At 38.4% G+C, this 23,028-nt stretch overlaps 1 protein-coding gene across 1 annotated transcript in view; it reads left to right on the top strand.

Annotated features, from left to right (window-relative positions):
- The first annotated feature begins 13,482 nt into the window (after positions 1-13,482).
- Positions 13,483-23,028, top strand: part of XRCC5 (X-ray repair cross complementing 5) — a 120,264-nt gene continuing 110,718 nt past the window's right edge. The window contains 5 exon segments of the mRNA XM_021002776.2: positions 13,483-13,629; positions 16,716-16,829; positions 17,464-17,647; positions 20,324-20,372; positions 21,526-21,648. Of these exon segments, the coding sequence (XP_020858435.1) occupies positions 13,615-13,629; positions 16,716-16,829; positions 17,464-17,647; positions 20,324-20,372; positions 21,526-21,648 (485 nt within the window). The 5' untranslated portion in view covers positions 13,483-13,614.

The raw sequence follows: 23,028 nt of genomic DNA, 5'->3' as shown, positions 1-23,028 counted from the left end.
CTTCAAGGAGTGTAACCTCTTGCATCAAAAAGTAACGTCAGCTATGGACTCAAGGAAGGACTTCCAGTAACCAGGGTCTGTGGGTTACCTTTTTGCTGCATATGTTTCCTCACGCTACATATGTGTGCCTCACCACTATATACAAACATAGTACTCTATATTTGAGCCCACTTTTTCCCATTGACCTATGTGTACTTGTGGGATAATGTGCCCCAGACTTTAGTGGGCAATATTTTATATCAAGTGTTCTTATGATGCCACTTTAGAAAATGTTCTTTGCTAAAAGTTAATTGATATTTACTAGCTGATTGAAATGAAAAGCATACCAGTGGAGGCTCATGAGCAATAACTAGAAAATCCCCAATTCCTCAGGGTTACCCCTGGATTCCTAAAGAGAGTATTAGTCAGCTATCCTCTGGTAACTCAGTTTATCAAAATAAGTGGGAGTTCAAAAAAATAATCCCAGATAGGGTCCTACACTATGTTTCAAAGGGTAGTAAGGACTCCATCTCTTTTCTGTCAGTAGTGGGGAACCTGTGGGCTTCAGGCCACATGTGGCCCTCTAGGTCCTCAAGTACAGCCCTTTGAGTCCAAATTTCACAGAACAAATCCTTTCATTAATGGGATCCTTTTATTAAGGGGATTTGTTGTGTGAAGTTTAAGTTCAATCAAAGAGCTGCACTAGCAGCTTGCTTTGGGCAGGCAGGCTACTCTGGGAGGCTGAAAAGTGATAGGGAAAGAAGGGGAGGCAGAATTTGGAGGCAAAACAATTGTCTGTGGTTTAGAGAGAGCAGAAGTCAATGCTGAGTCTATACTACTGGTTAGGAGTTACTATCTTCATACATTCTGGAGTTGTTGACTGATGAAATACTTTGTTCCTTTGTTGTTGGTGGTTTTTTGTTTGGTTTTGTTCTGTTTTTTTTTTTTTCATAACTATGTAAAGATTCAAGGATGATTATCTCTGGGATAACCCCAAGTTCCAGAAAGGGCTTCCCATATTGGAATCCAAAGCTGAGAACATCCAACTGCTCTAGCAGGTTACATTGCCAGGACGGACAGTTGCTACAAGAAACAGATAGCCTTCAGCTTATAGAGATGGGCCCTGGTTTATTCATGTTAGATTATATTGTCCAAATGGGAAGTGAGATAGGTAAATAGCTTCAAGCTTGAATTATATGAAATAGTGCCACAATATGTGTGTTAACAGTTAGCTTGTAACTATGGAGATTTCATGAGCTGATACACAATAAAAGCATTATAAAAACAACTTTGAAAGACAAGAACTCTAATCAATGCAATGACCAGCCATGACTCCAAAGGACTGATGATGAAAGATGCAGCCCACCTCCTAAGAGAGGGGTAATGGGCTCAAGAAGCAAAATAAAACATATTTTAAAACCAATATGAAGTTTACTTTTCTCGACTATTCGTATTGTTACAAGAGTTTTCCTTTTTTTCTCTTTCCCAAGGTAAAGGTAGTTGGAATAAGATTGACAAAAAACGTGAAAATTTTTAAAAGGTCATTAAAACATTTTTTTGTAATGCATAGAAAAGAACAGAAGGAATCATAGACAAGTAGAACAAATTTGAAAACATGTTGAATTTATTATATAATTTTGAAAAAATCAAGACATAAACAATAGCAATTTGTAGCTTAATGTTCTATCTTTTTCTGTTCTACGTACATTTTCTGTACTAAATACTAATCATTTTATTTGACATTAAGTTTAGAACAAATTTCTTAAAATAAAAGTTAGTTTGTACTATGACCTTGGTCTAAAAATGTCACTATAACTATACAAAGACTGAAGCTATATAAAACATTCACAGCAGCATGATTTATAATAGCCAAAAAAAAAAAGAAACTATATTTTCCCACTGATTAGAGAATGGTTAAAAACTGTAGAATATTAAAATAATGAAACATTACTGTAATGTAAGAAATTATAATATGATGAGTAGTATGGCATAATGGATCTGGAGCAAGGAACTTCCTTGAAGGAAAAAAACATTGGGTTTAAGTCTTGACAAATATTGGCTGTATGATCCTGGACCAATTACTTAATCTCTCAGTACCCCAGACAAATCTCTAAGACTTTAAAATGCAGAACAGGAGGAGATCTGTGTGGGTAAAGGGAGTTTTAGCACAGGGAGTTTCCTACACTAATAAAGTCACAGTTTTGGTTCCTCCAGTTCCCCACAACATACCCAAGATGAAGGATACAAAAAATATGGGAAAATATATATGAAGTGGTACAGAAAGACTAAAGCAAAAATATAATATACACACACTGACGATGTAAGCAATATACACATATTATAAATACTATTTATGTATATTTATATAACAATGATCAACATCTACAAGGCTACAAAGAAATATAATACAGAAAGAAAAAAGACATTATCCTATCCTTTTAGCTCAAGAGCTTCCACCAGTGTGCTTCCCATTAACAATCAGCCAGTAACTAAATTAGCTTTTAGCCCAGGCATTTACTATGATGATAAAGTAAAAACAGTTGGTACAAAGCATTCCCCTAAAAAGTTGAGGGCTTACTCTCCCACAAATACACATAGCATTCATGGCAAAAGTAAGCATAAACTTAGCCTACTATGGCAGTGAAATACAGGTGTAGGATATTCATGTGGCAAAATATTAATTCATGATTCCTGACACTCATAGCAGTCCTTTTTGTCTTTCTGGTAGAGTCCTCAAGTAGCTTCTTATGGGTGCCCTTAGGGTCTGCTTCCTTCTTGAGTCAAGAACCAGCACTCTTCTCTGCTACAAGAAGTCATGCTCCCTGGAGCTGCTTCATCCTTTGGGTGACTCTCCATGTGTGTACACAGGTGTGTCTGTTCCTTGATGGATGCATTTTCATTGTTGGGTGAATAGGTGGGAAGGGAACAGACAAAATCCCCTTCCTCTTTGTTGACCTCTGGTATAGCTGTCTCTACAAAATGGTCCCAAGCCTGTAATCATTTCTTAAACTCCCACTGTACAGCTATTTAAAGCTCCTAGAAATATGGCTAGATTGTGTTGTTCTCTTCCTGACCCAGTCAAAGAGATTCATAAATTACAACAGCATCACAAGACATAGATACATCATGTTTGCACCTTAAAACCTCAGTATGTATGAGTATATCAACTGAGAAGGAGAGAAAAAGCCCTTCCCTTATAGTAAAATGATCTGCTTAGGAACTAGTGGACTTCTACGCCATGAAAGTCTTTAAGCAAAAGTTATATAAACACTTGTTGGTTCTATTGTAGAAGGGATTCTTTTTCAGGTACTGTTTGAACTAGATGGCTCTGGGTTTGATCCAGCTCTGAGATTTCACAATTCTGTGATAGTTGTACTGATGTAGATGCCAGTTATATACAAAATGCTATGCATGTATTAGAGTATCATCTTTGAGCCAACAGGTTTGAAAACTTTTTACAGCAAGACTGACTGGTATTAATGTCTAAGTCTCTTTTTCATAGAAATATGTCAGTAACATTTCAGAGTTGTCATCCCTCCCTTCCACCAAAGCAATCATCCATGTATTCATACAACAACAACAAAAAAAAATCCTAAATGAGAATATTGTACCATGCAGCAAAACAACCCCTTAAATATGGACTAATTAACACATACTACATAAGGACCTAATTATTTACAAGGAAGTTTTTACTCTGCTTATTTTCCTGCCATGCTGCCACATTCAGCTACTCCCACCCTCCCCACCTTTAATTTTTTATATAACTTATCCCCATTACAAATAATGCTTGCTGATGGTTTTAGACAAATGCTTTTTATTAACTTAAGGAGAAATCCTTTAAAAAGTCCTTTCAGTACTTTCAATTTTTTTTTAATAGAAATGAGTGTTGAACTTTATCAAAAGCTTTTTCTACATCTATTGATATAATCATGATTTCCAAAAAACTTTTATTATTGCTATAATCAATTATGTTAATAGTTTTTGGTATGTGAAACCATAATTGCATTCCTCACATCAATCCTACTTGATCATAATCTTTGTAATATATTGTTACAACCTTTTTGTTGCTAGTTCATTTAGGATTTTTGCATCCATATTCATTTATGAAATTGATCTATAATTTTCTTTTTCTGCTTCTACTCTTCCTGGTTTAGGTATCAATATCATATTTGTTTCATAAAAGGAGTTTGGTATCCTCCCTTCTTTGCTTAGTATTCCAAATAATTGATTTAATGTTGGAATTAACTGATATTTAAGTGTTTGTTCAAATTTACTTGTAAACCATCTGATCTTGGTGCTTTTTTTTTTAGAAGCTCATTTATGTCCTGTTCAATTTCTTTTTCTAAAATGGTCTATTTAGATATTCTATTTCTTCATCTGCAAATCTAGGCAATTTATGTATTTGTAAATATTCATCCATTTCATTTAAATTGTTAAATTTACTGGCATGTAATTGGGCAAAATAACTTTATAATTGTTTTAATTTCATCTTAGTGGTATATTTACCTTTTTCATTTTTGATACTAATGATTTGGTTTTCTTCTTTTTTTTAATCAAATTAACCAATTGTTTATCTATTTTATTTGTTTTTCCCCCATAAAATCAACTCTTAGTTTTATTTATTAATTCAATGTTTTTTACATTCAATTTTATTAGTCTCACTTTTAATTTTTAGGATTTCTAATTTAATGTTTAATTGAAGATTTTTAATTCATTCTTTTCCTAGTGCATACGCAACTCATTAGTCAGCTCTTTATGTATTTTATTGACGTAAGTATGATCACTGCTTTTGCTGTGTTCCATAGGTTTTGATATATTGTTTCATTATTGTCATTCTCTTTAATGAAATTATTGATTGTTTCTATGATTTGTTCTTTAACCCACTCATTCTTTAAGACTAGGTTGTTTGATCTCCAATTAGTTTTTAATCTATGTTTCCATGGTCTCTTATTAAATATAATTTTTCTTGTATAGTGATCTGAAAAGGATACTTTTAATATTTCTGCTTTTCTATTTTTAACTATAACATTTTTATGTATTAAGATAGCATCAGTCTTTGCAAAGGTATCATGAACCACTGAGAAAAAGGTGTCTTCTTCTCTATTTCCATTCAGTTCTCTCTAGTTATCTATCATATCTAGCTTATCTAAAATTCTATATACTTCCTTGACTTTTTTCTTATTAATTTTTTGGTTAAATTTATGTACTAATCAGAGGGGAAGATGAAAATCTTCTACTATTATAGTACTACTATCTATCTCTACCTGTAATTTATTTAATTTTTCTTTTAAAAATGTAGATGTGGTAAAGAGAGTGGAGCCAAGATGGCAGAATAAAAACAGTGACTCGCTTGAGCTCTCCCCCAAACCCCTCCAAATACCTGTTAAAAAATGGCTCTAAACAAATTCTTGAGCAGCAGAACTCACAGCCTAAGACAACTTGGAAGGTTGGCAGGAAAGGTCTCTTGTGCTGGGCTGGTAGAGGAGCGCAGTTCATTGTGGGCCCCACAGGCAAAGACAGGGACCCAGTAAACCTGGAGTATTCCTCAGGAGACTGAATCACTAGCAGTTGTGGTGGTTTCCAGACTTCTCAACCCACAAATACCAAAGACAACTTAAAAGGTCAGTAGGAAAGTCTGTCGGACCTTGGTGAAAGAGGAGCTTCGTCCTGCCCCAGCTGAGGGACAACAGCTGCTTCCTGAGCTCTCTGCCCACAGACTGAGGGGAAATCAAGTGGCTGATCAGAGGGGGATTGCAGGGATCTCTTTGCTGGCTCAGAGGCAGGATTCTCTTGCTTTTCCTGTGCTTGGATCTGGGTCATAGTTCTGGGTGGAAGTTCTGGGGTGAGGAGGAGTGCTGGCATTGTGGATCTTGTAGTAGAGATGAAGAGTAAATCCTCCTCACAGTTCCAAGGCAAAAAAGAGTGTTTGTGGTCACTCTTAGACCAGAGTACAGGCCAGGAAAGGAGTAAACACTTCGCCTTTGATCACACCATCTCGGAAGAACTGAAAATTTGAGGTCCCTAGAAGTATCTCTGAAAACAGCTGCACAAAATCCCCAAAGCTTGGGACAGTACATTCTCCACACTAGAAGCAGACCCCTACCTTAACAAAGTGTTTAAAACTCAAGTAATTGGTTGGGGGAAATGAGCAAACAGTGCAAAAAAAGAGTCAGACCATTGAATCTTTCTTTGATGACAAAGAAGATCAAAACATACAATCAGAAGAAGATAACAAAGTCAAACCTCCTACATTCAAAGCCTCCCAGAAAAAATATGAATCAGTCCCAGGCCATGGAGGAGCTCAAAAAGGATTTTGAGAAGCAAGTAAGAGAAGAAGAGGAAACAATGGGAAGAAAAACGAGAGTGATGCAAGAAAATCATGAAAAAACAAGTCAACAGCTTGCTAAAAGAGATCCCCAAAAATACTGAGGAAAATAACACCTTAAAAAATAGACTAACCCAAATGGAAAAAGAGGTCCAAAAAGCCAATGAGGAGAAGAATGCCTTAAAAAGCAGAATTGGCCAAATGGAAAAGGAAGTTCAAAAGCTCACTGAAGAAAATACTTCCTTAAAAATTAGAATGGAGCAAATGGAAGCTAATGACTTTATAAGAAATCAAGACATTGTAAAACAAAACTAAAGGAATGAAAAAATACGAGACAAGGTGAAATGTCTCATTGGAAAAACAACTGACCTGGAAAACAGATCCAGGAGAGATCGTCTAAAAATTATTGGACTACCTGAAAGCCATGATCAAAAAAAGAACCTAGACATCATCTTTCAAGAAATTATCAAGGAAAACTACCCTGATATTCTAGAACCAGAAGGTAAAACAGAAATTGAAACAATCCACTAATAACCTCCTGGAAGAGAAAATCCCCAAAGGAAAACTCCTAGGAACATTATAGCCAAGTTCCAAAGTTCCCAGGTCAAGAAGAAAATATTGCAAGAAGCTAAAAATGTAGATGCTATAATGTTTTATGCATATAGGTTCAATATTGATATTATTTCATTGTCTATGGTACATTTTATCAAAATGTGGTTACCCTATTTATCTCTTTTAATTAAATCTATTTTAGCCATAACTTTGTCTGAGATTATAGTTGCTGCCCTTGCCTTTTTTGCATCAGCTGAAGCATAATAAATTCTACTCCAACCTTCCATTTTAATTCTGTGTGCATCATTCTTAAATGTGTTTCTTATAACAACATATTGTTGTATTCTGATTTTTAATCCTTTCTGCTATCCATTTTCATTTTTATGGTTGAGTTCATGCCATTCACATTCAAAGATAATAATGACTATTTGTGAATTTCCCTTCATCTTATTTTTACTCACTATTCTCCTTCTCAGCCTTTTTACCCTATCCCTGTTATCTTATCGTCTTCCCTTACCTTCTTGTTCGTTATTTTCCTCCCACCCTCCGCATCTTAATCTATATACCCTTCTAAAAGTCCTTCCCCCAGCTTGTAGTACAGTTTTCTACACCTCTCCAGATGTACGCATTGTTTCCTCTTCAACCCAGATGAGAGTAAAGTTCCAAAATTACCAGCCCTCCACCCCCACCTCTTTCCTCTGTATTAATTCTTCCTTTGATGCCCCATTTTTATGAGATAATTGTTCCTTTTTACCTTTTCCTACCCAGTTTTGTTTTTTTAGAATCACCTAATCATATCCAACTCAGCTTCAACCTTTCTTTCAAATTACCTTAGTAATGATAACAGTTTTAAGAATACTGATAACATTTTCTCATACAATAAATATTTTGACCTTAATAAGTGCCTTATAATTGGTCTTTAATGTTCTTATATTTCTTCTGAAGCTTTTATATAGAATTTTCCATTAAGTTCTAGTCTTTTTGTTACAAATACCTGAAAGACTTTCAGTTCATCAGATACCCATTTTTTTTTTCATTCAGGATTATACTTGCATGGGACAGCTATCCTTATTTCCCAAATTAAACTCAGAGGCTTCTCAAGGTAGAAAGCAGAAAGGAATTTATTATTTTCTCATGAGAAAGGGTACCACCCCTAGTCGCCATTGCCAGCCGGGAGAGTATGAGTTGGGAGCTGCTTCCTTGGCTTTTTATCCCCTAATGTAATGCCCCCTCCCACTCTCTCTTACACCTTTCTCCTTTGACTGGGTAGTCAGGGTGTACATTCGAAACTCGGCAGCTAATACCCAATAGAAGAAAACATGCCCATGTTTGGACTAGTTGCATGTATATTAGGAAGTAGGAGCGACCAGGCACCGAGCTCCCCCACCCATGCTGACATGGTGCTGGAGAAATTAAAGCTTATTGGGGAAAACTGAAACTTAACTCAAGGCTTTCTGGAGGAATGAAACTTAGGCCTGTGGGAATCGCACTGCAGGCCATCTCTCATACTCAGGCAGACTGTGAGAGTAGGACTATAAGAAAAGCTGATAGCTGCAGAATATATGCTACTAGAGAAAACTTTTAAGAGTCTCTTAGGCAGCAAGGAGCTTAAATCAGTCCACAGTTAAAGAAATTAATTGAGACTATTCATTGGGAGGACAAATACTGAAGTTGAAGCTCAAATACTTCGGCCACATAATGAGAAGATAGAACTTATCGGAAAAGACCCTGATATTGGGAAAGATTGAAGGCAAAAGGATAAGGGGACAGCAGAGGATAAAATAGATAGTAATGGAAGCAACAATATGAACTTAGACTGACTTTTAAAAGGTAGCGGAAGATAGAAAGGCCTGGTGTGCTATGGTCCATGGGATCAAGAAGTGTTGGACATGTTTGAACAACTGAACAACAAAAACTATAAATATTTGAAGGACCAGATAAATATAAATCTAGTCTGATATCCCTTTTGGAGACAGGTGATAAAGAAGCCAATGCCTAGTCATGGCTATTCTGCTCCCTTCAGGGCAGAAGTTCCATTCTTTCTCAGAGATGAGAGAAGATTCTAGAGATATCTATGTAACACATGAGCCAAGTCTATATATGGGGGAGCCATAATGATCTCAAAGGAGATGAGATCATGGATGTAAAGGACTTTGTGAACTTTAAGGTACATGTAAAAGCCAGTTATTATTAGCTTATTACAATCACCAGGCCTCCAGCCTTTTATGGCACTCTTGACCTCAAGCACTATTTACAGAGCAATACAGGGGTATGCTGGTACAGGTTTAACAACCTGGCTCTCCATTAAAAAAAAAAAAGTATACACATACACTTTTAAATTTAATCTATTAATATTCTTTTAAATCTAGACAATCAGCAAAACAATAAATCAAGCCCCAATTTGTAGCAATTGTGATTTCTGAGGTATAAATGCTGACACTGAAAATTTAACAATGGGCTGTAGCTGTAGAGTGGGAGCCAGAGCATGAGAACATCACCAGTGACTCCATAGTTGATTTAAACTATCCTGAATGAATGTGAACAGCAAAAGAATAACTATCCCATGGGAAAACTTATCCATGACCATGGGCACTATGCTTTCTTTGTTCTATTTCTATACAATGCCTAGTCTGGCCTGAGGGTGGGTATGAGTATCCACCATTTTCTTCAGGACTGGACTGTGAGTAAACTCTCCCAGTTAGTCTAAAAACCCCAATAAATCTACACATATAAAACCATGCTGGTGTGGTCTGCCCTTATTTCGTCTGTATTTCAGTATTGTCCTTGGATAATCTGCCACTACATAATTGGCATAATCAAGGTAGTTCTCTTATACTCACAAGCCTGTTAGAGCTGGCTCTATCATGCTCCTGTTATGTATTTAGATAATGCATGGGGACACATGGAGCCTATTTAATCATTCATTCCTATTTACATACACCATGTGACATCAAAAGATGCTATAGGACAACTGCTAAGGTCTCCCTGGCTCAGAGAGCTGGTGGTTCAGCCCTTTTGTGGGTGGTAGTGCTTTTGTCTTGTTTGCCTAAAGATTGATGCGTGGGTTATTTAATCAGATTAATGCATTAGTCCCCATCTTATGAGAGCTAGTTTGACTGATATAGCCCCAGGCTCTCGGAAGGTATGTACTCTAAGGCTAATAAACCCAGAGATTAGTCATTACCCTGCATGCTACCCTACATTTTCCCTTGGGGATGCAGTTAGATTTAATTTCCTTGTGTCTCTGCTCTTTATTCCTCACTTAATAGGTAGATTAGAAAATTACCTCATTTCACTAACCTGACTATATTCCTGATTATGGATGACAGGGCAATCTCCTATTGGTGCCAGCTGGGTTTTTTTTTCCTCCTAAAATGCTATAAAAGTGTGAATACTGAGGGCCTTTGGAACTTCAAAAGGAATGTGAAAACTGCCACATGGTTCCATCTCAAGAAGTCACTCCTGTTTTCTATCCTCAGTCAAGAACAAAAGGTGTCACAAACCAAGACTATTCCTGTTGGCATCTATGTGTATAGGACAAGTGAAAATTTCTCATGTAAGATGTAAGCTATGCTCCACAAATGTAGTAAGGCTTCAGCATGAGCTGGGCCTAAATTTCACTTTCGTTTCTGGGGAAGGGGGTTGTGCACCAGCTGCCCACCCCCTCCCTTGTTTTGTAACCACCCCCCTCTGTTGTTTTATGCCTTAACTTTACCAAACAAGGCAATCTTCTAGCTCCCAAGCTAGTTTTGAGTAAAATGTATCTCTTGGGTTCTGAAAATAAACTGTGGGGGTCTCTTGCCTCAGCCAATGAAGATAAAGAGATTGAGACAGACAGGAGGAGAGGGGGCTTTTTGGAGTGGTTTGTCTAAGACTATATATACTGCTTGCTGTTGTTTGTGCCTCCCCTTTCTACACCAGTCTGTCCTGGGTAGGAGATGCCCAACTCTCAAGTAAGACTTGCTAGAATAAAACCTTCTGTTTTCTACCTGGAGATACCTCTGAGTTTTTATTTGGGTAAGTGGTCTGTATTCCACTCATATGTCTCTCCTGTCTTCATGAGTGTAAAGAATGTTTGTTATCTGCTGTCCCTATGCTTCTGTTCTTCATCTGAACTCTGATGCGCTATATTTTAGTAACAATGACTACTCTGGCCCCCACTGCTTAGAGGCTGTTTGTCACATTTCACCTCTCTTTCAAGGTTCTCTAATACCTTTAAGAGAGTTGAAGAGGGTCTAAAATTTTCATTTGGTCCAAGCTTCTACCTATTGGGTTTAGCCAGTTGGCAACCTGATATTGGATTCCCAGCACCCCAGTTCCATTTAACCATGCAACAATCAGATTAATTTATAGCTACAAATGAATATTTACTTCAACAGTATAACAAGAACAGACATGTATTCCCTTTAAACACCTGCAAACATCCTATACCCCTTTACTCTCTGGGAAATTGAGGGGAATTAGGTTCACAGTTTAACTCAGTTTATATGTAGAATTTAGTCCTACCATATTCCTAGTACAAAGGGACCCCACACCCACACTAGGCTTTATCCCAGGCACCCTGGTTTCTCAGGATTTCCCTACAGGGATTTCAGCAACATCAAGCCTGGAATCCTGCTTCTAGGGTCACCTTGGCTTCAGCTTCAGAGTCTGGAGACTCCATTCCTGACCAATCAAATTGAAGAGGACAAACAAGACCCACCTCAAGCCCATTTCTTGGAGCCATAGGACTAAGGGAAATGGAAAAGCTGAGGGTGAACAAGCAACTTACCCTTGGATACCACCAGAAAGAGAGAAGTTGACTATGCCTTCCTCAGTTAGATTTAATGAAGCTGTAAGTTCTGGCTATATAACTGAAGGAAATAATCTGAGTTGGGGGGCAGTACTGAATTCAAAAAAAGTATCCTTCTTTACAGAAACTGTTGAATCTGTGGAAGCAAGCATGAGAGAGAATATTTGGGGCAAAATGGCATGCTCATCAAATTTATAGATGGCACAAAGGTAGGAGGGATAGATAACATCCTGGACGACCAAGTCAGTATCCAAAAGAATATTGGGGGGGCAGCTAGGTGGGGCAATGGATAGAGTCAGGAGGACCTGAGTTCAAATTTGAACTCAGACACTTGACACTTACACTTAGTAGCTGAGTGACCATAGGCAAGTAAGTTAGCCCCGATTGCCTCACCAAAAAAAGAAAACAAACAACAAACAACAACAACAACAAAAGAATATTGGAAGGCTTAGAGCATTGGACTAAATCTATGATGGTATGATTCAATAAGGATAAACGTAAATAAATTCTTACACTTGGGTACAAAAAAGCCACCTCCATAAATATAGGATGAGAGAGGCATAGAGAGACAGCAATTGCTCTGAAAAGGATCTGAGGTTTTTAGTGGATTGCAGGCTTATTCCACAGCAGCAGAACATAGCAGCCTGGAAAAGCTAATGAAATCTTGGGCTATATTAGAAGAGACAGCTGCCAGAGTACCTAGATACTCAATAATCCTCTTAATGACCCTTTCACTATGGCTCTCTGACCACTTAATTCCTATCACTGTGTGCACCTGGCCCACCCTAGACTACTTACCACTCCTTAATCCCATCCAGATCTTCTGGCTATCTTTTCTTGTATGTAAGTACCCATCTTAACCTCATTAAACTAGGAACTCTGAAGGATCCTATTGGCAATACAAAAGCAAAGATTCACTAGGAATCTTGCCCTCCTAACCAATACTATAATAGAATCTCGCTACTCTAACTGAAAGAAGGCTTGAGTGGCCAGTTTCTTTTGTGGCAGATCCCCTGTACCTTTGCATTTTAAGGTTCCCAGCACCCCAAAGTGCAACACTTCCAGCTCATTAGAATCCATTCTTGCATTCCATACTCTGCCTCCTAATATTTTGTTCTACTATCCTGTGTTCCAAGCCAGTTTTCTGGTCTTAAATTCCACATTCTAATATTCTATCTGATAAAGATGCTTTGAGGTATTATTATTATTAGAATATTGTATGTTCTAACAGTAGCACTTCCAGCTCAAATATTTTGTTCTAACATTTTATGTTCTAACATTCTAGAGCTTGTTACAGCTTGAACATTGTGTTCTAATGATCTATATTTTAAGGTCTTTCCAATTCTAACATTCTCGTATTCTACTTTCTAAGGGTGCTCCCAGCTGTAATAGTCTCTCTTCAAATATTCTATTTTCTAAGGCTGCTTCCAGTTCTTACATTCTGCGTTCTAAAGGTGCTCCCAGTTCTAAGAGCACCTTTCCCATTCTATATTGTTTCCTAAGGCTGTTCCCAGCTCTAGAACCTTCAGAATTTAATCGTTGCCTCAGGAAAAGAAATGAAATTTAGAGGGAATCTAGAAGAGCAGCAGTCCTGGTGGATCTCTATTTTATTTACTTTGTTTCCCTGGTGCTCATTGTAGGAGAAGAGAACAAAGATAACGAAGTTGCTACACGTTCCTCAACCAAGGCTGAGCTGGGTATCTTGAGGGGGGTGGGGGAGGAGGACGGGGCGGACAAAGCCCAGTACGCACGCGCGGCGCTTTCGCGCGGGCCCTGACGCTTCTCTCCTTCCTCCTCCCGGGCACCGGTTTCCGGCTCTCCGCTTCCAGCTAGCGCGCCTGCGCCCTAAGTCTCCCCTCCTTTCCCCGCCTCACTCCCAGTTCCGGGTGCTCAGGAACTGAAGTTGTTGTGGTTACGGTTCCCACTCGGAAGAGACGGAGGGGAGACTCTCGCGCGCAGCGGCAAGATGTCGGGGAATAAGGTAGAGCGAGTCCGACGCTTCCTCGGGGCTTCGGCGGACGCGAACGAGGGCGGGCGGGAGGGTCAGGATGCTCCTGGCGCCGGAGCGTCCCCTCTGACCAGGGGCCCGGGAACGTCAGTTCATCTATCCCAGAGCACAGTCCTAGGCGCCGGGGTGGGGGGCGGAGGGATGAAAGGGCAGTAGGGGGAGGGGCGGGGCCCCCAAACTCTGGCGTCCGTGTCCCATCTTTCTAATGAGGTGGGCCTAGAGCCGGGCCTCCTAGCCATTTTTGTGACTAGGACCCCTTCCTTCTCAGTCATTCATTCAGTCGACAAGCGTTTATGAAGAGCCTGCTATGTGATGTGCCAGGCTCAGTACCAAAAGAGAGGCTCAGGAAGGTCCCTGCCCTCCGGGAGCTCACTCTCTAACTGGGTAGACCACACGCAGACGACTCTACATAACGGCCTAAAATGGAGACAAATCAACAGGATGTGTTTAAATGCATAAAATAAGTAGAATTACAAAGAAAGCCAATTATCTTGAAATGTAGCATATTCAAATATAGTGGAAATATGTTAAAATGCATTTTATTGAAGTAAAATTGAAATGCGATTATATCGAAATATAATGAAGTGGGTTCTGTTGAAATAGAACTGAAATGATTATGTTGAAATGTAACTGAAATGTGTTAAAATATATTCTATTGAAATATGATTATACTGAAACATGTTGAAACATAATTGAAATAGATTATGTAATCATTATATTGAAATGTAAAGTATTTAATATAAAAAACTGGAACAGAGACCCCTGCTTTAGAATCCCCAAAAGTGATGTCTAAGGCCACTTCCAGCTCTCAGTTCATGCAGCTCACAGTCTGATGGTCTGTGCTAAACCTAGCGGTTCTTCTGCCTGCAGGTGGAATGCGGCCAGAGTTTCTGATAGAGGAACATCCTGGGGGATGCTTGATTTACATTAGAAAAGATGGGGAGGCCGGAAGAGAAACATAACCTAATTGTTTTAAAGTAAACCGAAAACTCCCCGGGATTTGGAGTCAGAAAATCTGTTTTTGAAGGGTAACTCTGCCACTAGCCGATGTGACTTTGTTCAAATTACTTCACCTCTCTGGGCCTTAGTTTCCTCATCTGTAAAAATGAGGAGATTGACCTAGGTCACATGCTTATATTTTGAAATCTTGTGATCCATACAGGTCTCCAAAGCAATAGGGATCAGAATTGTTCTCTCTGACTTCGAAGGACAGAACCAGGTCTAGAGAGTGTAAACTGCAGAGAGGTAGATTTTGACTTGAGAGGAAGAAAAACTTCCTGACAAAAATGGAATGGGGTGCCTTAGTGATAATGAGTTTCCCCTCATTGAGAGTTAAACCTCCAAGTGGAGGCTGGATAAAACCACCCTGGGGGGATATTGTGAAGATGATTTCTGTATGATGTCGGTTTAGCTAGTTTCTGACATCCCTTCCAACTCTGAATCTTGCTGATTCTGCCCAAGACCATAGTATTTTTTTCTCTCTTTTTGGTTCAGAATTAGCTGTCTACCATTCCATGTGCTCTGTATATATCTTGAATGTACCTAATTATTTACCCTTTTTCTCCATTAGAATGTGAGTTTCTTGAGAGCAAGAACTTTTTGCCTTTTCGCTGGTACAAAGCAAGTGCCTTTAATAAAATGCTTGTTGATTAATGGTGTTTAGAATGGGCGTCAATAGGAAAGTCTAGATGCCTTTTCACATGACATTCCCATAGAAAAAATAGAATGGGGAAAAAAAATTATCTCAGAACCTGCTTTTTTTTTTTAAAATAAAGAGTGCAAGAGTATTTCCACTAAATGCAGCATTTTCTGGCAAGGGACCCAGGAGAAACCCATGCTTCTACACCTTTTGTGTAAAAGCTTTAATAATGGCTCAGAGGGCTTGAGTGTATGGCACTTATCAGTCCCGTCAGTCACTTTGCCACTGTAGTTGGGTTTGTACAGTCACAGAAACATAGAATGTTGCAGTTGGAAGGGCTTTTTAGTTTCCTAGTCCCCACTCATTTTCTCCCTTTAATGAGGCACTTAGGGTTCATTCATTAAACATTTATTAAATTCTCACGGTGTGCAAATCACTGGCTAGGAGCTGGTCTGCCAAGATGGCTGTCTAGATTGTCAAGTAACTGATAGTCTAAAGGACGAGGGGAGCGGAAACATATACAAATAATCGTATGTCATCTCCTCTGTCTCCCATGTATTCAGTTATTTCTGTGTCAGTGACTGTCAGTCCTGTTCAGCCCTAACTTTTCTTCCTCCACAATGGGGCAGCTAGGTGGTGAAGTGGATAGAGCACTGGGCTGGGAATTGGGAAGACTCATCTTCATGAGTTCAAATCTGGCCTCAGATACTTAACTAGCTGGGTGACTCTGGGTAAGTCACTTAACCTTATTTGCCTTGGTTTCCTCAGTTGTAAAATGAGCGGAGAAGGAAATGGCAAACCACTCCAGGATCTTTACCAAGAAAACCCCAAAGGGGTCACAAAAAGTTGGACACAATTAAACAACAATTTCTGTCCTGACTTCCAGTCTCACATATTAAATGGCCTCGTGGAAATCTCAAACCAGATGTACCTTAGGTATCTTAAATTCAGCATGTTCAAAATTGAACGCATTAGCTTTCCCTCAGAATGTATCCCTCTTACAAACTTTTCTGTCACTGTCCTTCAGTCACTCAGCTCAGTCACAACTTTAGTTCAGGCCTTCATCACCTCCTGGACTATTTTAATAGCCTCCTAATTGGTCTATACATTAAGTCTCCACATACCTGCAAAGCAGTTTTCCTAAGGTGTAGGTCTGATCACTTTACCCATATGAATGAAATCTTAGGTGTGAAGTGCTAAAATTAGAAGTTTAAAAAAGATGACTTTTTGGATAGATTTCTGAAAATGTCAGGATTATTATGTCTTCTCTGTGATAAAGATAAAAATATCAAGAGTTTGTGTTCATAATGTCATTACAGGTTTGAGAGTGAAATAAGCAATATACAGATTTCTTTTAATGGGCTTAGTTGTATGCAGCTGGACATTTCTAATACATACCTTTTTGGAATTTTCCCACTAGGCAGCTGTAGTGCTATGCCTAGATGTGAGCTTTACCATGATCAACTCATCTCCTGGTGAGGAGTCTTCATTTGAACAAGCCAAGAAGGTGATGACCATGTTTTTGCAGCGGCAGGTAACTATAGCATTGTTTTCTACATTGGTACATATACTTAGAATGCCAAATAAACACAGAAATTTTGTTAGGGGGTCAGTTATAGAGAAGGCTAAGTCCACCTTAGTTTAGCTTTTTCAAAGTGATTTTGAAATTAATTATCTTACATAATCCTCCTAACATCCCTGTGAGGTAGTAGGCAGACTGAATTATGGACATAGTTATAACTTTTTTTTACCCCCTTTGAAATCCAAGTAAAACAGCTTTAGTAATTAAATGGTCAAGGGAATTTTTTTTTGGTTCTGGCTGTGGTGGGTTCTTTTTATTTTTTGTTTTCACTTCCCCTCTGAATACTAGTTCATGGTGAAAATTATAGGATCTGGGTAATTTGAAAACCACTCAATGTGTTTTTTCTTAGACTTATACCGATGTTTAGGTTGGGGCCAAAATTAACTTATAATCTCAGTGGAATAAAGATAGTGCCATCTAGCCTAATACTCTGCTGCCAACAGATGACTTTGAGACCTTGCTGTAGGAACAGAGGTGGTTATCATTCCTTCTGACATCAACCCTAAAGGTTAGGTTTAGCACATATTAAAAGCTGCATTTTACAAATCTAATGTATAATTTAGTGCCTTAATTTTTTTTTCTTCAGGTGTTTGCTGAGAGCAAAGATGAAATTGCTGTAGTTCTTTTTGGTACAGATACCACTAAGAATGACCTTGCCACTGAGGATCAGTATCAGAATATTACTGTACACAGACACCTAATGCTACCAGATTTTGAATTGTTGGAAGACATTCAAAATTCAATTCAGCCAGGCTCTAGACAAGCTGACTGTATCCTTTTTTCTCCCACAAGAGAACTTTGCTTTAATCTTCAAGAGTAGAAAGCTGGGGGGTGAGGTGATTGCTGTTGGAGTCATGGCTCAGTGTGAAGGAGCTTTTGGTTTTGAGGACAGTGCTGCTAATGGAGAGGGTACAACGGAGAGAGCTCACTTTGGAGTCAGAGGAGGCCCAGGGTGCACATTCCAGTGCTGGTTCCACTATGTGTGTAATTCTAGCACTTAGGCGTACAGATCAAAATTGGAAGGGACCTCAGAGGTCATCCAGTTTGAACCCCCTCATTTTATAAATGAGGAACATCAGATGCCAGAAATGCCGAGGGTCTCACAGAAGGGGGATTTGAACTCAACTTCTGACTTCAAAGCAGTGATCTTTACATGATGCCATGAAGAAATAGACTTCTGGGTCTTAGTTTCCTCGAAAATAAGGATTTTTGAATTGGAGACCTGAGTTCTGTAATCCTGCATTGTTTATAATATTTGTCTCCTTGTATACTAATAATACATAGGTTGGGAAGTTAAGAGGCACAGGGGAAGGACCAAGGCAGTGAGAGAAGGCTGAAGGGAAAGAAAAAGGATGTATCTGGGAGGTATCTCCTCTTAGATCTCTCCTAGGTTTTTTCTAATGAGTATGGCCCTTATTGCAGTAAAGAGTAACTCTGAGGTCTGTATTTTATAGTTTCCTGGGTCTTCAACTGGTCATCTTGTAAGAGCATCTTTTGTTAATTCCAAAAACACAATGGCTTTTGTATTTCCTAAACCATCAGCAAGAGGAATTGTAGTACATTGCATAAAGAGCTGTCTCTCTGTCCTCTCAGAATCATGAAGATCTGAGTCCAAGTCCCAACTCTAACCTACACTAACTCATGCCCCTGGGAAAGCTATTTGACTTTTCAGTGCCCCCAGGACACTCTAAAACTATAAATCACAGAATGGTTGAAGATCTGCATAGGTAAAGGAAATTTCCTCACTGGGAGTATCTGCTAGTAGTGAAATCACAGATCTAGACCAGAAAACCTCCTCTCAGTAATGTTATGCTTCATCACTGGGAGGTGCTGTTATACTGTTAGTGATGAGCAAGGACTGCAGCTATCTAGTAATAATGTTCTTATTCAGTAAAATCTGCAGTATTCAGGAAAGAGAAGTTCTTTAAACTTAGGTTGTTTCCATAGTTTTCCACTTGGTGAGGAAAATATATCAGATTAGCACAAGACTGACATAACCTTGAGAAGTTTTCCTGTGATCTTTGAAAAAGAAATTGTATTATTAGACCTCAATAGAAAGGCATGTAGACATAATACAAAGCACATTTGGATCCACTGATCATCAAATTATAACTTCTGAAACACTTTCTTCTCAGGTAAAACCCAGGGTTATGCTGCCTGTTGTAATGGAGATTTGTTGGCCCCTCTAAACTAGTGTTGATAAATACCATATTCTACCCAGCCCTGTATACATTTTGTACATCGTGCAACAGAATGTGAGCTCCTTAAGGCATAGTAGGGACTGTTTCCCTTCTATCTGTGGATCCTCAGCACTTGCCTGGCTCGTGGGCACTTAGTAAGAGCTTGTTAATTGATTGATGTCATTTTCAAAAAGATATTTCTAAAAAGATGAGCACCTAGGTATTGCGGTGGATAGAGTGCTGGGCCTTGGGTCAGGAAGACCTGAGTTCAAATCCTGCCTGAGATACTAGCAGTGTGACCCTGGGCAAGTCACCTAATCCTGCTGGCTTTAGTTGCCTTATCTGTACAGTGGAGATAATGATAGTGTTTACTTCCTAAGGTTGTGAGGATCAAATGAGCTAATACTTGTGAAATGCTTAGCATAGTGCCTAATACGTAGTGCTGTATAAATGTTAGCTATTATTATGTCATCATCGTCAAAATGCTAGTTTTGTTAACAACTGATTGTAAATGAGTCATCTATAAATGGTTTTTTTGGGAGGACCTTTTGGTCTCAGTTTACTCCTTCTAGGCTTTAAAGGTGTCTTTCTTTTACTGTTTTGGAATGTGGCTTATAAGTCCATGTGTATGTACCTTGCCCATATGTTTAGCCTTTTTTTTTTTTCCGGCAGGCTCTTTTAAAAAGTTTTTTTTTAGATACTATTCTCATATGGCTGCCTTCCTGTCCTTTTAACAACCATTTCTGAAACCTTTTCCAATTGTTTTTCTGTGGAAGTGTGGCAAACTGGATTGTGTGCAGTATTTCAGCTTTGGAAAACACTGCAGTTTTGGATGAAGGATTTTCTGTTTTATTGAATTGATTTGGATGTGTTATGTTGTGAAAGAGGCTGCCCTACGTGACTGTCATAACAAAACTCATTTCAAAGCCAGGGGTCTGTAAGTGGTAGCATTTTTACATTGGGTCATGAATAGTGAGTGGACAGAACTTCAATCACTTAATAGCTTTGTGACACTGGGAAAGCTATTCAGCTTCTCCCAGCCTCAGTTTCCTTATCTTTAAAATGGGGCTAATAATAGTATTGACCTCACAATGTTGTTTTGAGGCTCAGTTGACAAATGTAATGAACTTTTTAAACCTAGCTTAAGCACTATGTAAATATAAGCTGTGACTATATAACTTAGGCTGGGAAATTACTGGGAAATAGTTGCATATTTTCAGGATGAAGCAATTGCTTGGTAATGCCTCTTTCCCTTAACTAAATTAGTCCTAGATGCTCTCGTTGTGTGCATGGATGTGATACAAAAGGAAACCATGTAAGTATTACATCTAAGAAGAATTGGGAAAATCATCGGCAAATGTCTTTTATAGTAGTATGGTAGTTAATTCTTTGTTAACCAAGTAGCATGACTGGTTAGCTCTTGGTAAGGTTCACCAAAACTCCGTTGATTACTTCATTACAAGATGTATTTAGTATTTAATTTGTTAATGTTAGAGGACTCCAGAGCCAAGGAGAATATCCCTGAGACGTGAAGCTTTTGGCTTAACTGTTGCCTTCTACCTTAACACATGATTGTTAACAAGCTGTTATCAGTAAATGTTGTGATTCAGGTATACACCAGAGGATGGTAATGTAATGTGGAGGAAAGAAGATGGTATTGAAACCAGGGAGATTTCAGCTCTACCACTTGGGTATCTCAGGGCTTCAGTTTCTTTATTAATAAAATGAGGAGATTGATATCTCTTGCAAATTTAAGTTTCATGGCCCATGTTCACTGTGGCCAAATCCATTTCACTGCCTTGATACGTTGATGAATTGTTTTTTTTTTCTTTTTGGTGAGGTGATCCAGGTTAAGTGACTTGCCCAGGGTAACACAGCTAGTAAGTGTTAAGTGTGTGGGATGCTGGATTTGAACTCCGGTTCTCCAGACTTGAAGGCCAGAGCTCTATTCACTGCACCACCTAGCTGCCTCGATGAATTGATTTTTGCAATTAATCCTAAACGATACCATCATTTTCATTCTTCGCCTGTCCACAAGAACTCTTATTTCCGTAGAAAGACAAAATGGAAGATTCTCTTTCCTACCTGGATACTGTGTAACTTTAGTTGGTAGCACCAGAAATAGAGTTACAGAATGGATTCACTTCTGACACATTCCTGGGGAACAGTAGCTGTTGGGAGGAAGCTAAGAGATCTCAATTAGTCACATTGACCATATTTCTTATTAAGTGGAAATTGGAACAATATTTAAGGCATATAATCTCCTCCAGTTTGTCAAAAATGATACTTTACTGGAGATTCACTTAAGAACTAGTGTTATATAGCTTTAAAAACCATCAGGACTATTAGAATCATATTAATTTCATTTTGATTTACTTCTTTGGTCTCTTAGTTGCACAGTTTCTCCCAGTCACTTCCCTAATAACATAAGTAATGCTTTCCTAATAAAATAATTTTCTCTTTTCTAGTGGAAAGAAGTTTGAGAGGAAGCATATTGAAGTATTCACGGATCTGAGTAGCCCCTTCAGCAAAGACCAGCTGGACATTATCGTCAATAACTTGAAGCAGTCTGCCATCTCCCTTCAGTTCTTGTAAGAGCATGGGTCTAACATATCAAACTAAAACTCACCTTTGAAGCAGTCCCATAATATAGGAATAAGATGGTAAATCCAAGGAATATAAGTCCTTCCCATAGTCATCCATTCCATTCATCCACTCCTGCTGCTTCTGTATGAGGAGCCAGCATGTGGCTTATTTACCCTCTTTTGGAATAAGCCAAGAGCCAGAAAAGATCTTGTGAGAGACAATCTAGTCCATCTTCCTTATTTCATGTAAGCATGTCATGCAGAGAGATTAACTCCCTTTTAGAAACATTTCTCAGGAATCCTGTTTTAGAAAGAAAATTTCCAGAAATGTTGAAGCCATGGAAAAAACAGGTTTTGGAGGATTTTTTTCAATGAAAAGCAAGAAGGGAGATTATGGGATGGTTCTGGAGAGAGAGAGAGAGAGAGAGAGAGAGAGAGAGAGAGAGAGAGAGAGAGAGAGAGAGACAGAGACATTTTGGGGGAAATGTAATGCCTCTAATATTTTTTAAAACTTTGTTTCTAGTTCTAAAGTTAATTTATTAGTTTAGGAAGATAAAAATGTGTTGTATGATTTGCTTTACTAGTATAGTTATACTATCAATTCAGAGAAATAAATGAAGACCTAGGAGGGGAAAAAAACCAAGTAAATTAAGAGGAAAAATATTTTTCTCTTACCTCTCAGTTTTGAAGAGGCATTCAAATAATGCCTCAAAGCAGGAGTCCTCAAAGTGTGGTCTTTGGACTTCTGAAGGTCCCTGAGACCTCTCATGGAATTCAGGTGGTAAAAACTATTTTCATAATAATAGCAAAATGTTACTTGCCTATTAACATTTTTTCCCTTTTCCAACTGCATAACCATGAGGTTGAATTTTCTTTATATACTTCAGTCAGAGCAATATATTGCAACAAATTGAATGCATAAGTAGCTTCGAGAATCTAGCTCCTTTCTGTTAAGACAGATATTAAAGAAATTTGCAAAAATATTTAAAAAATTCTGTTTTCACTAAGTTATTTGTTTTAGAAAGTTATTTTTTTGAAAAAAGTATCATTTATGTTTGCATGTAATGGATTTGTTCTAAAATTTATTAATATTTAAAAATTTTATCAATTTTAAGTTCTGATATGCTAAATAACAATAACTGTCATAACCCACATAGACAAGAGCTCTTTGGGGTCTGCTCTAATTTTTGAAAGTATAAATGGGCCCTCAGTGATTTTTAAGAGTGTAAAAGGGTCTTGAAACCAAAAACTTTGAGAACTATTGTCTTAGAGCAGGCCTGCACAACCTGTCGCCTGCGGGCTCCTTGTTTGTGGCTTGCCAAAGTTGGGGTTGCATGGGCTGCGGGTTGTACAGGCCTGCCTTCAAGGAACAAAAGAGCTTTCTAT

The sequence above is a fragment of the Phascolarctos cinereus genome, unplaced genomic scaffold (genome assembly GCF_003287225.1).
Source record: "Phascolarctos cinereus isolate Bilbo 61053 unplaced genomic scaffold, phaCin_HiC Scaffold_7;HRSCAF=346, whole genome shotgun sequence".
In the NCBI taxonomy this organism is placed as follows: Eukaryota; Metazoa; Chordata; class Mammalia; order Diprotodontia; family Phascolarctidae; genus Phascolarctos; species Phascolarctos cinereus.
Note: the sequence above shows the minus strand (reverse complement) of the source record. Positions and strands in the feature narration are given on the sequence as shown.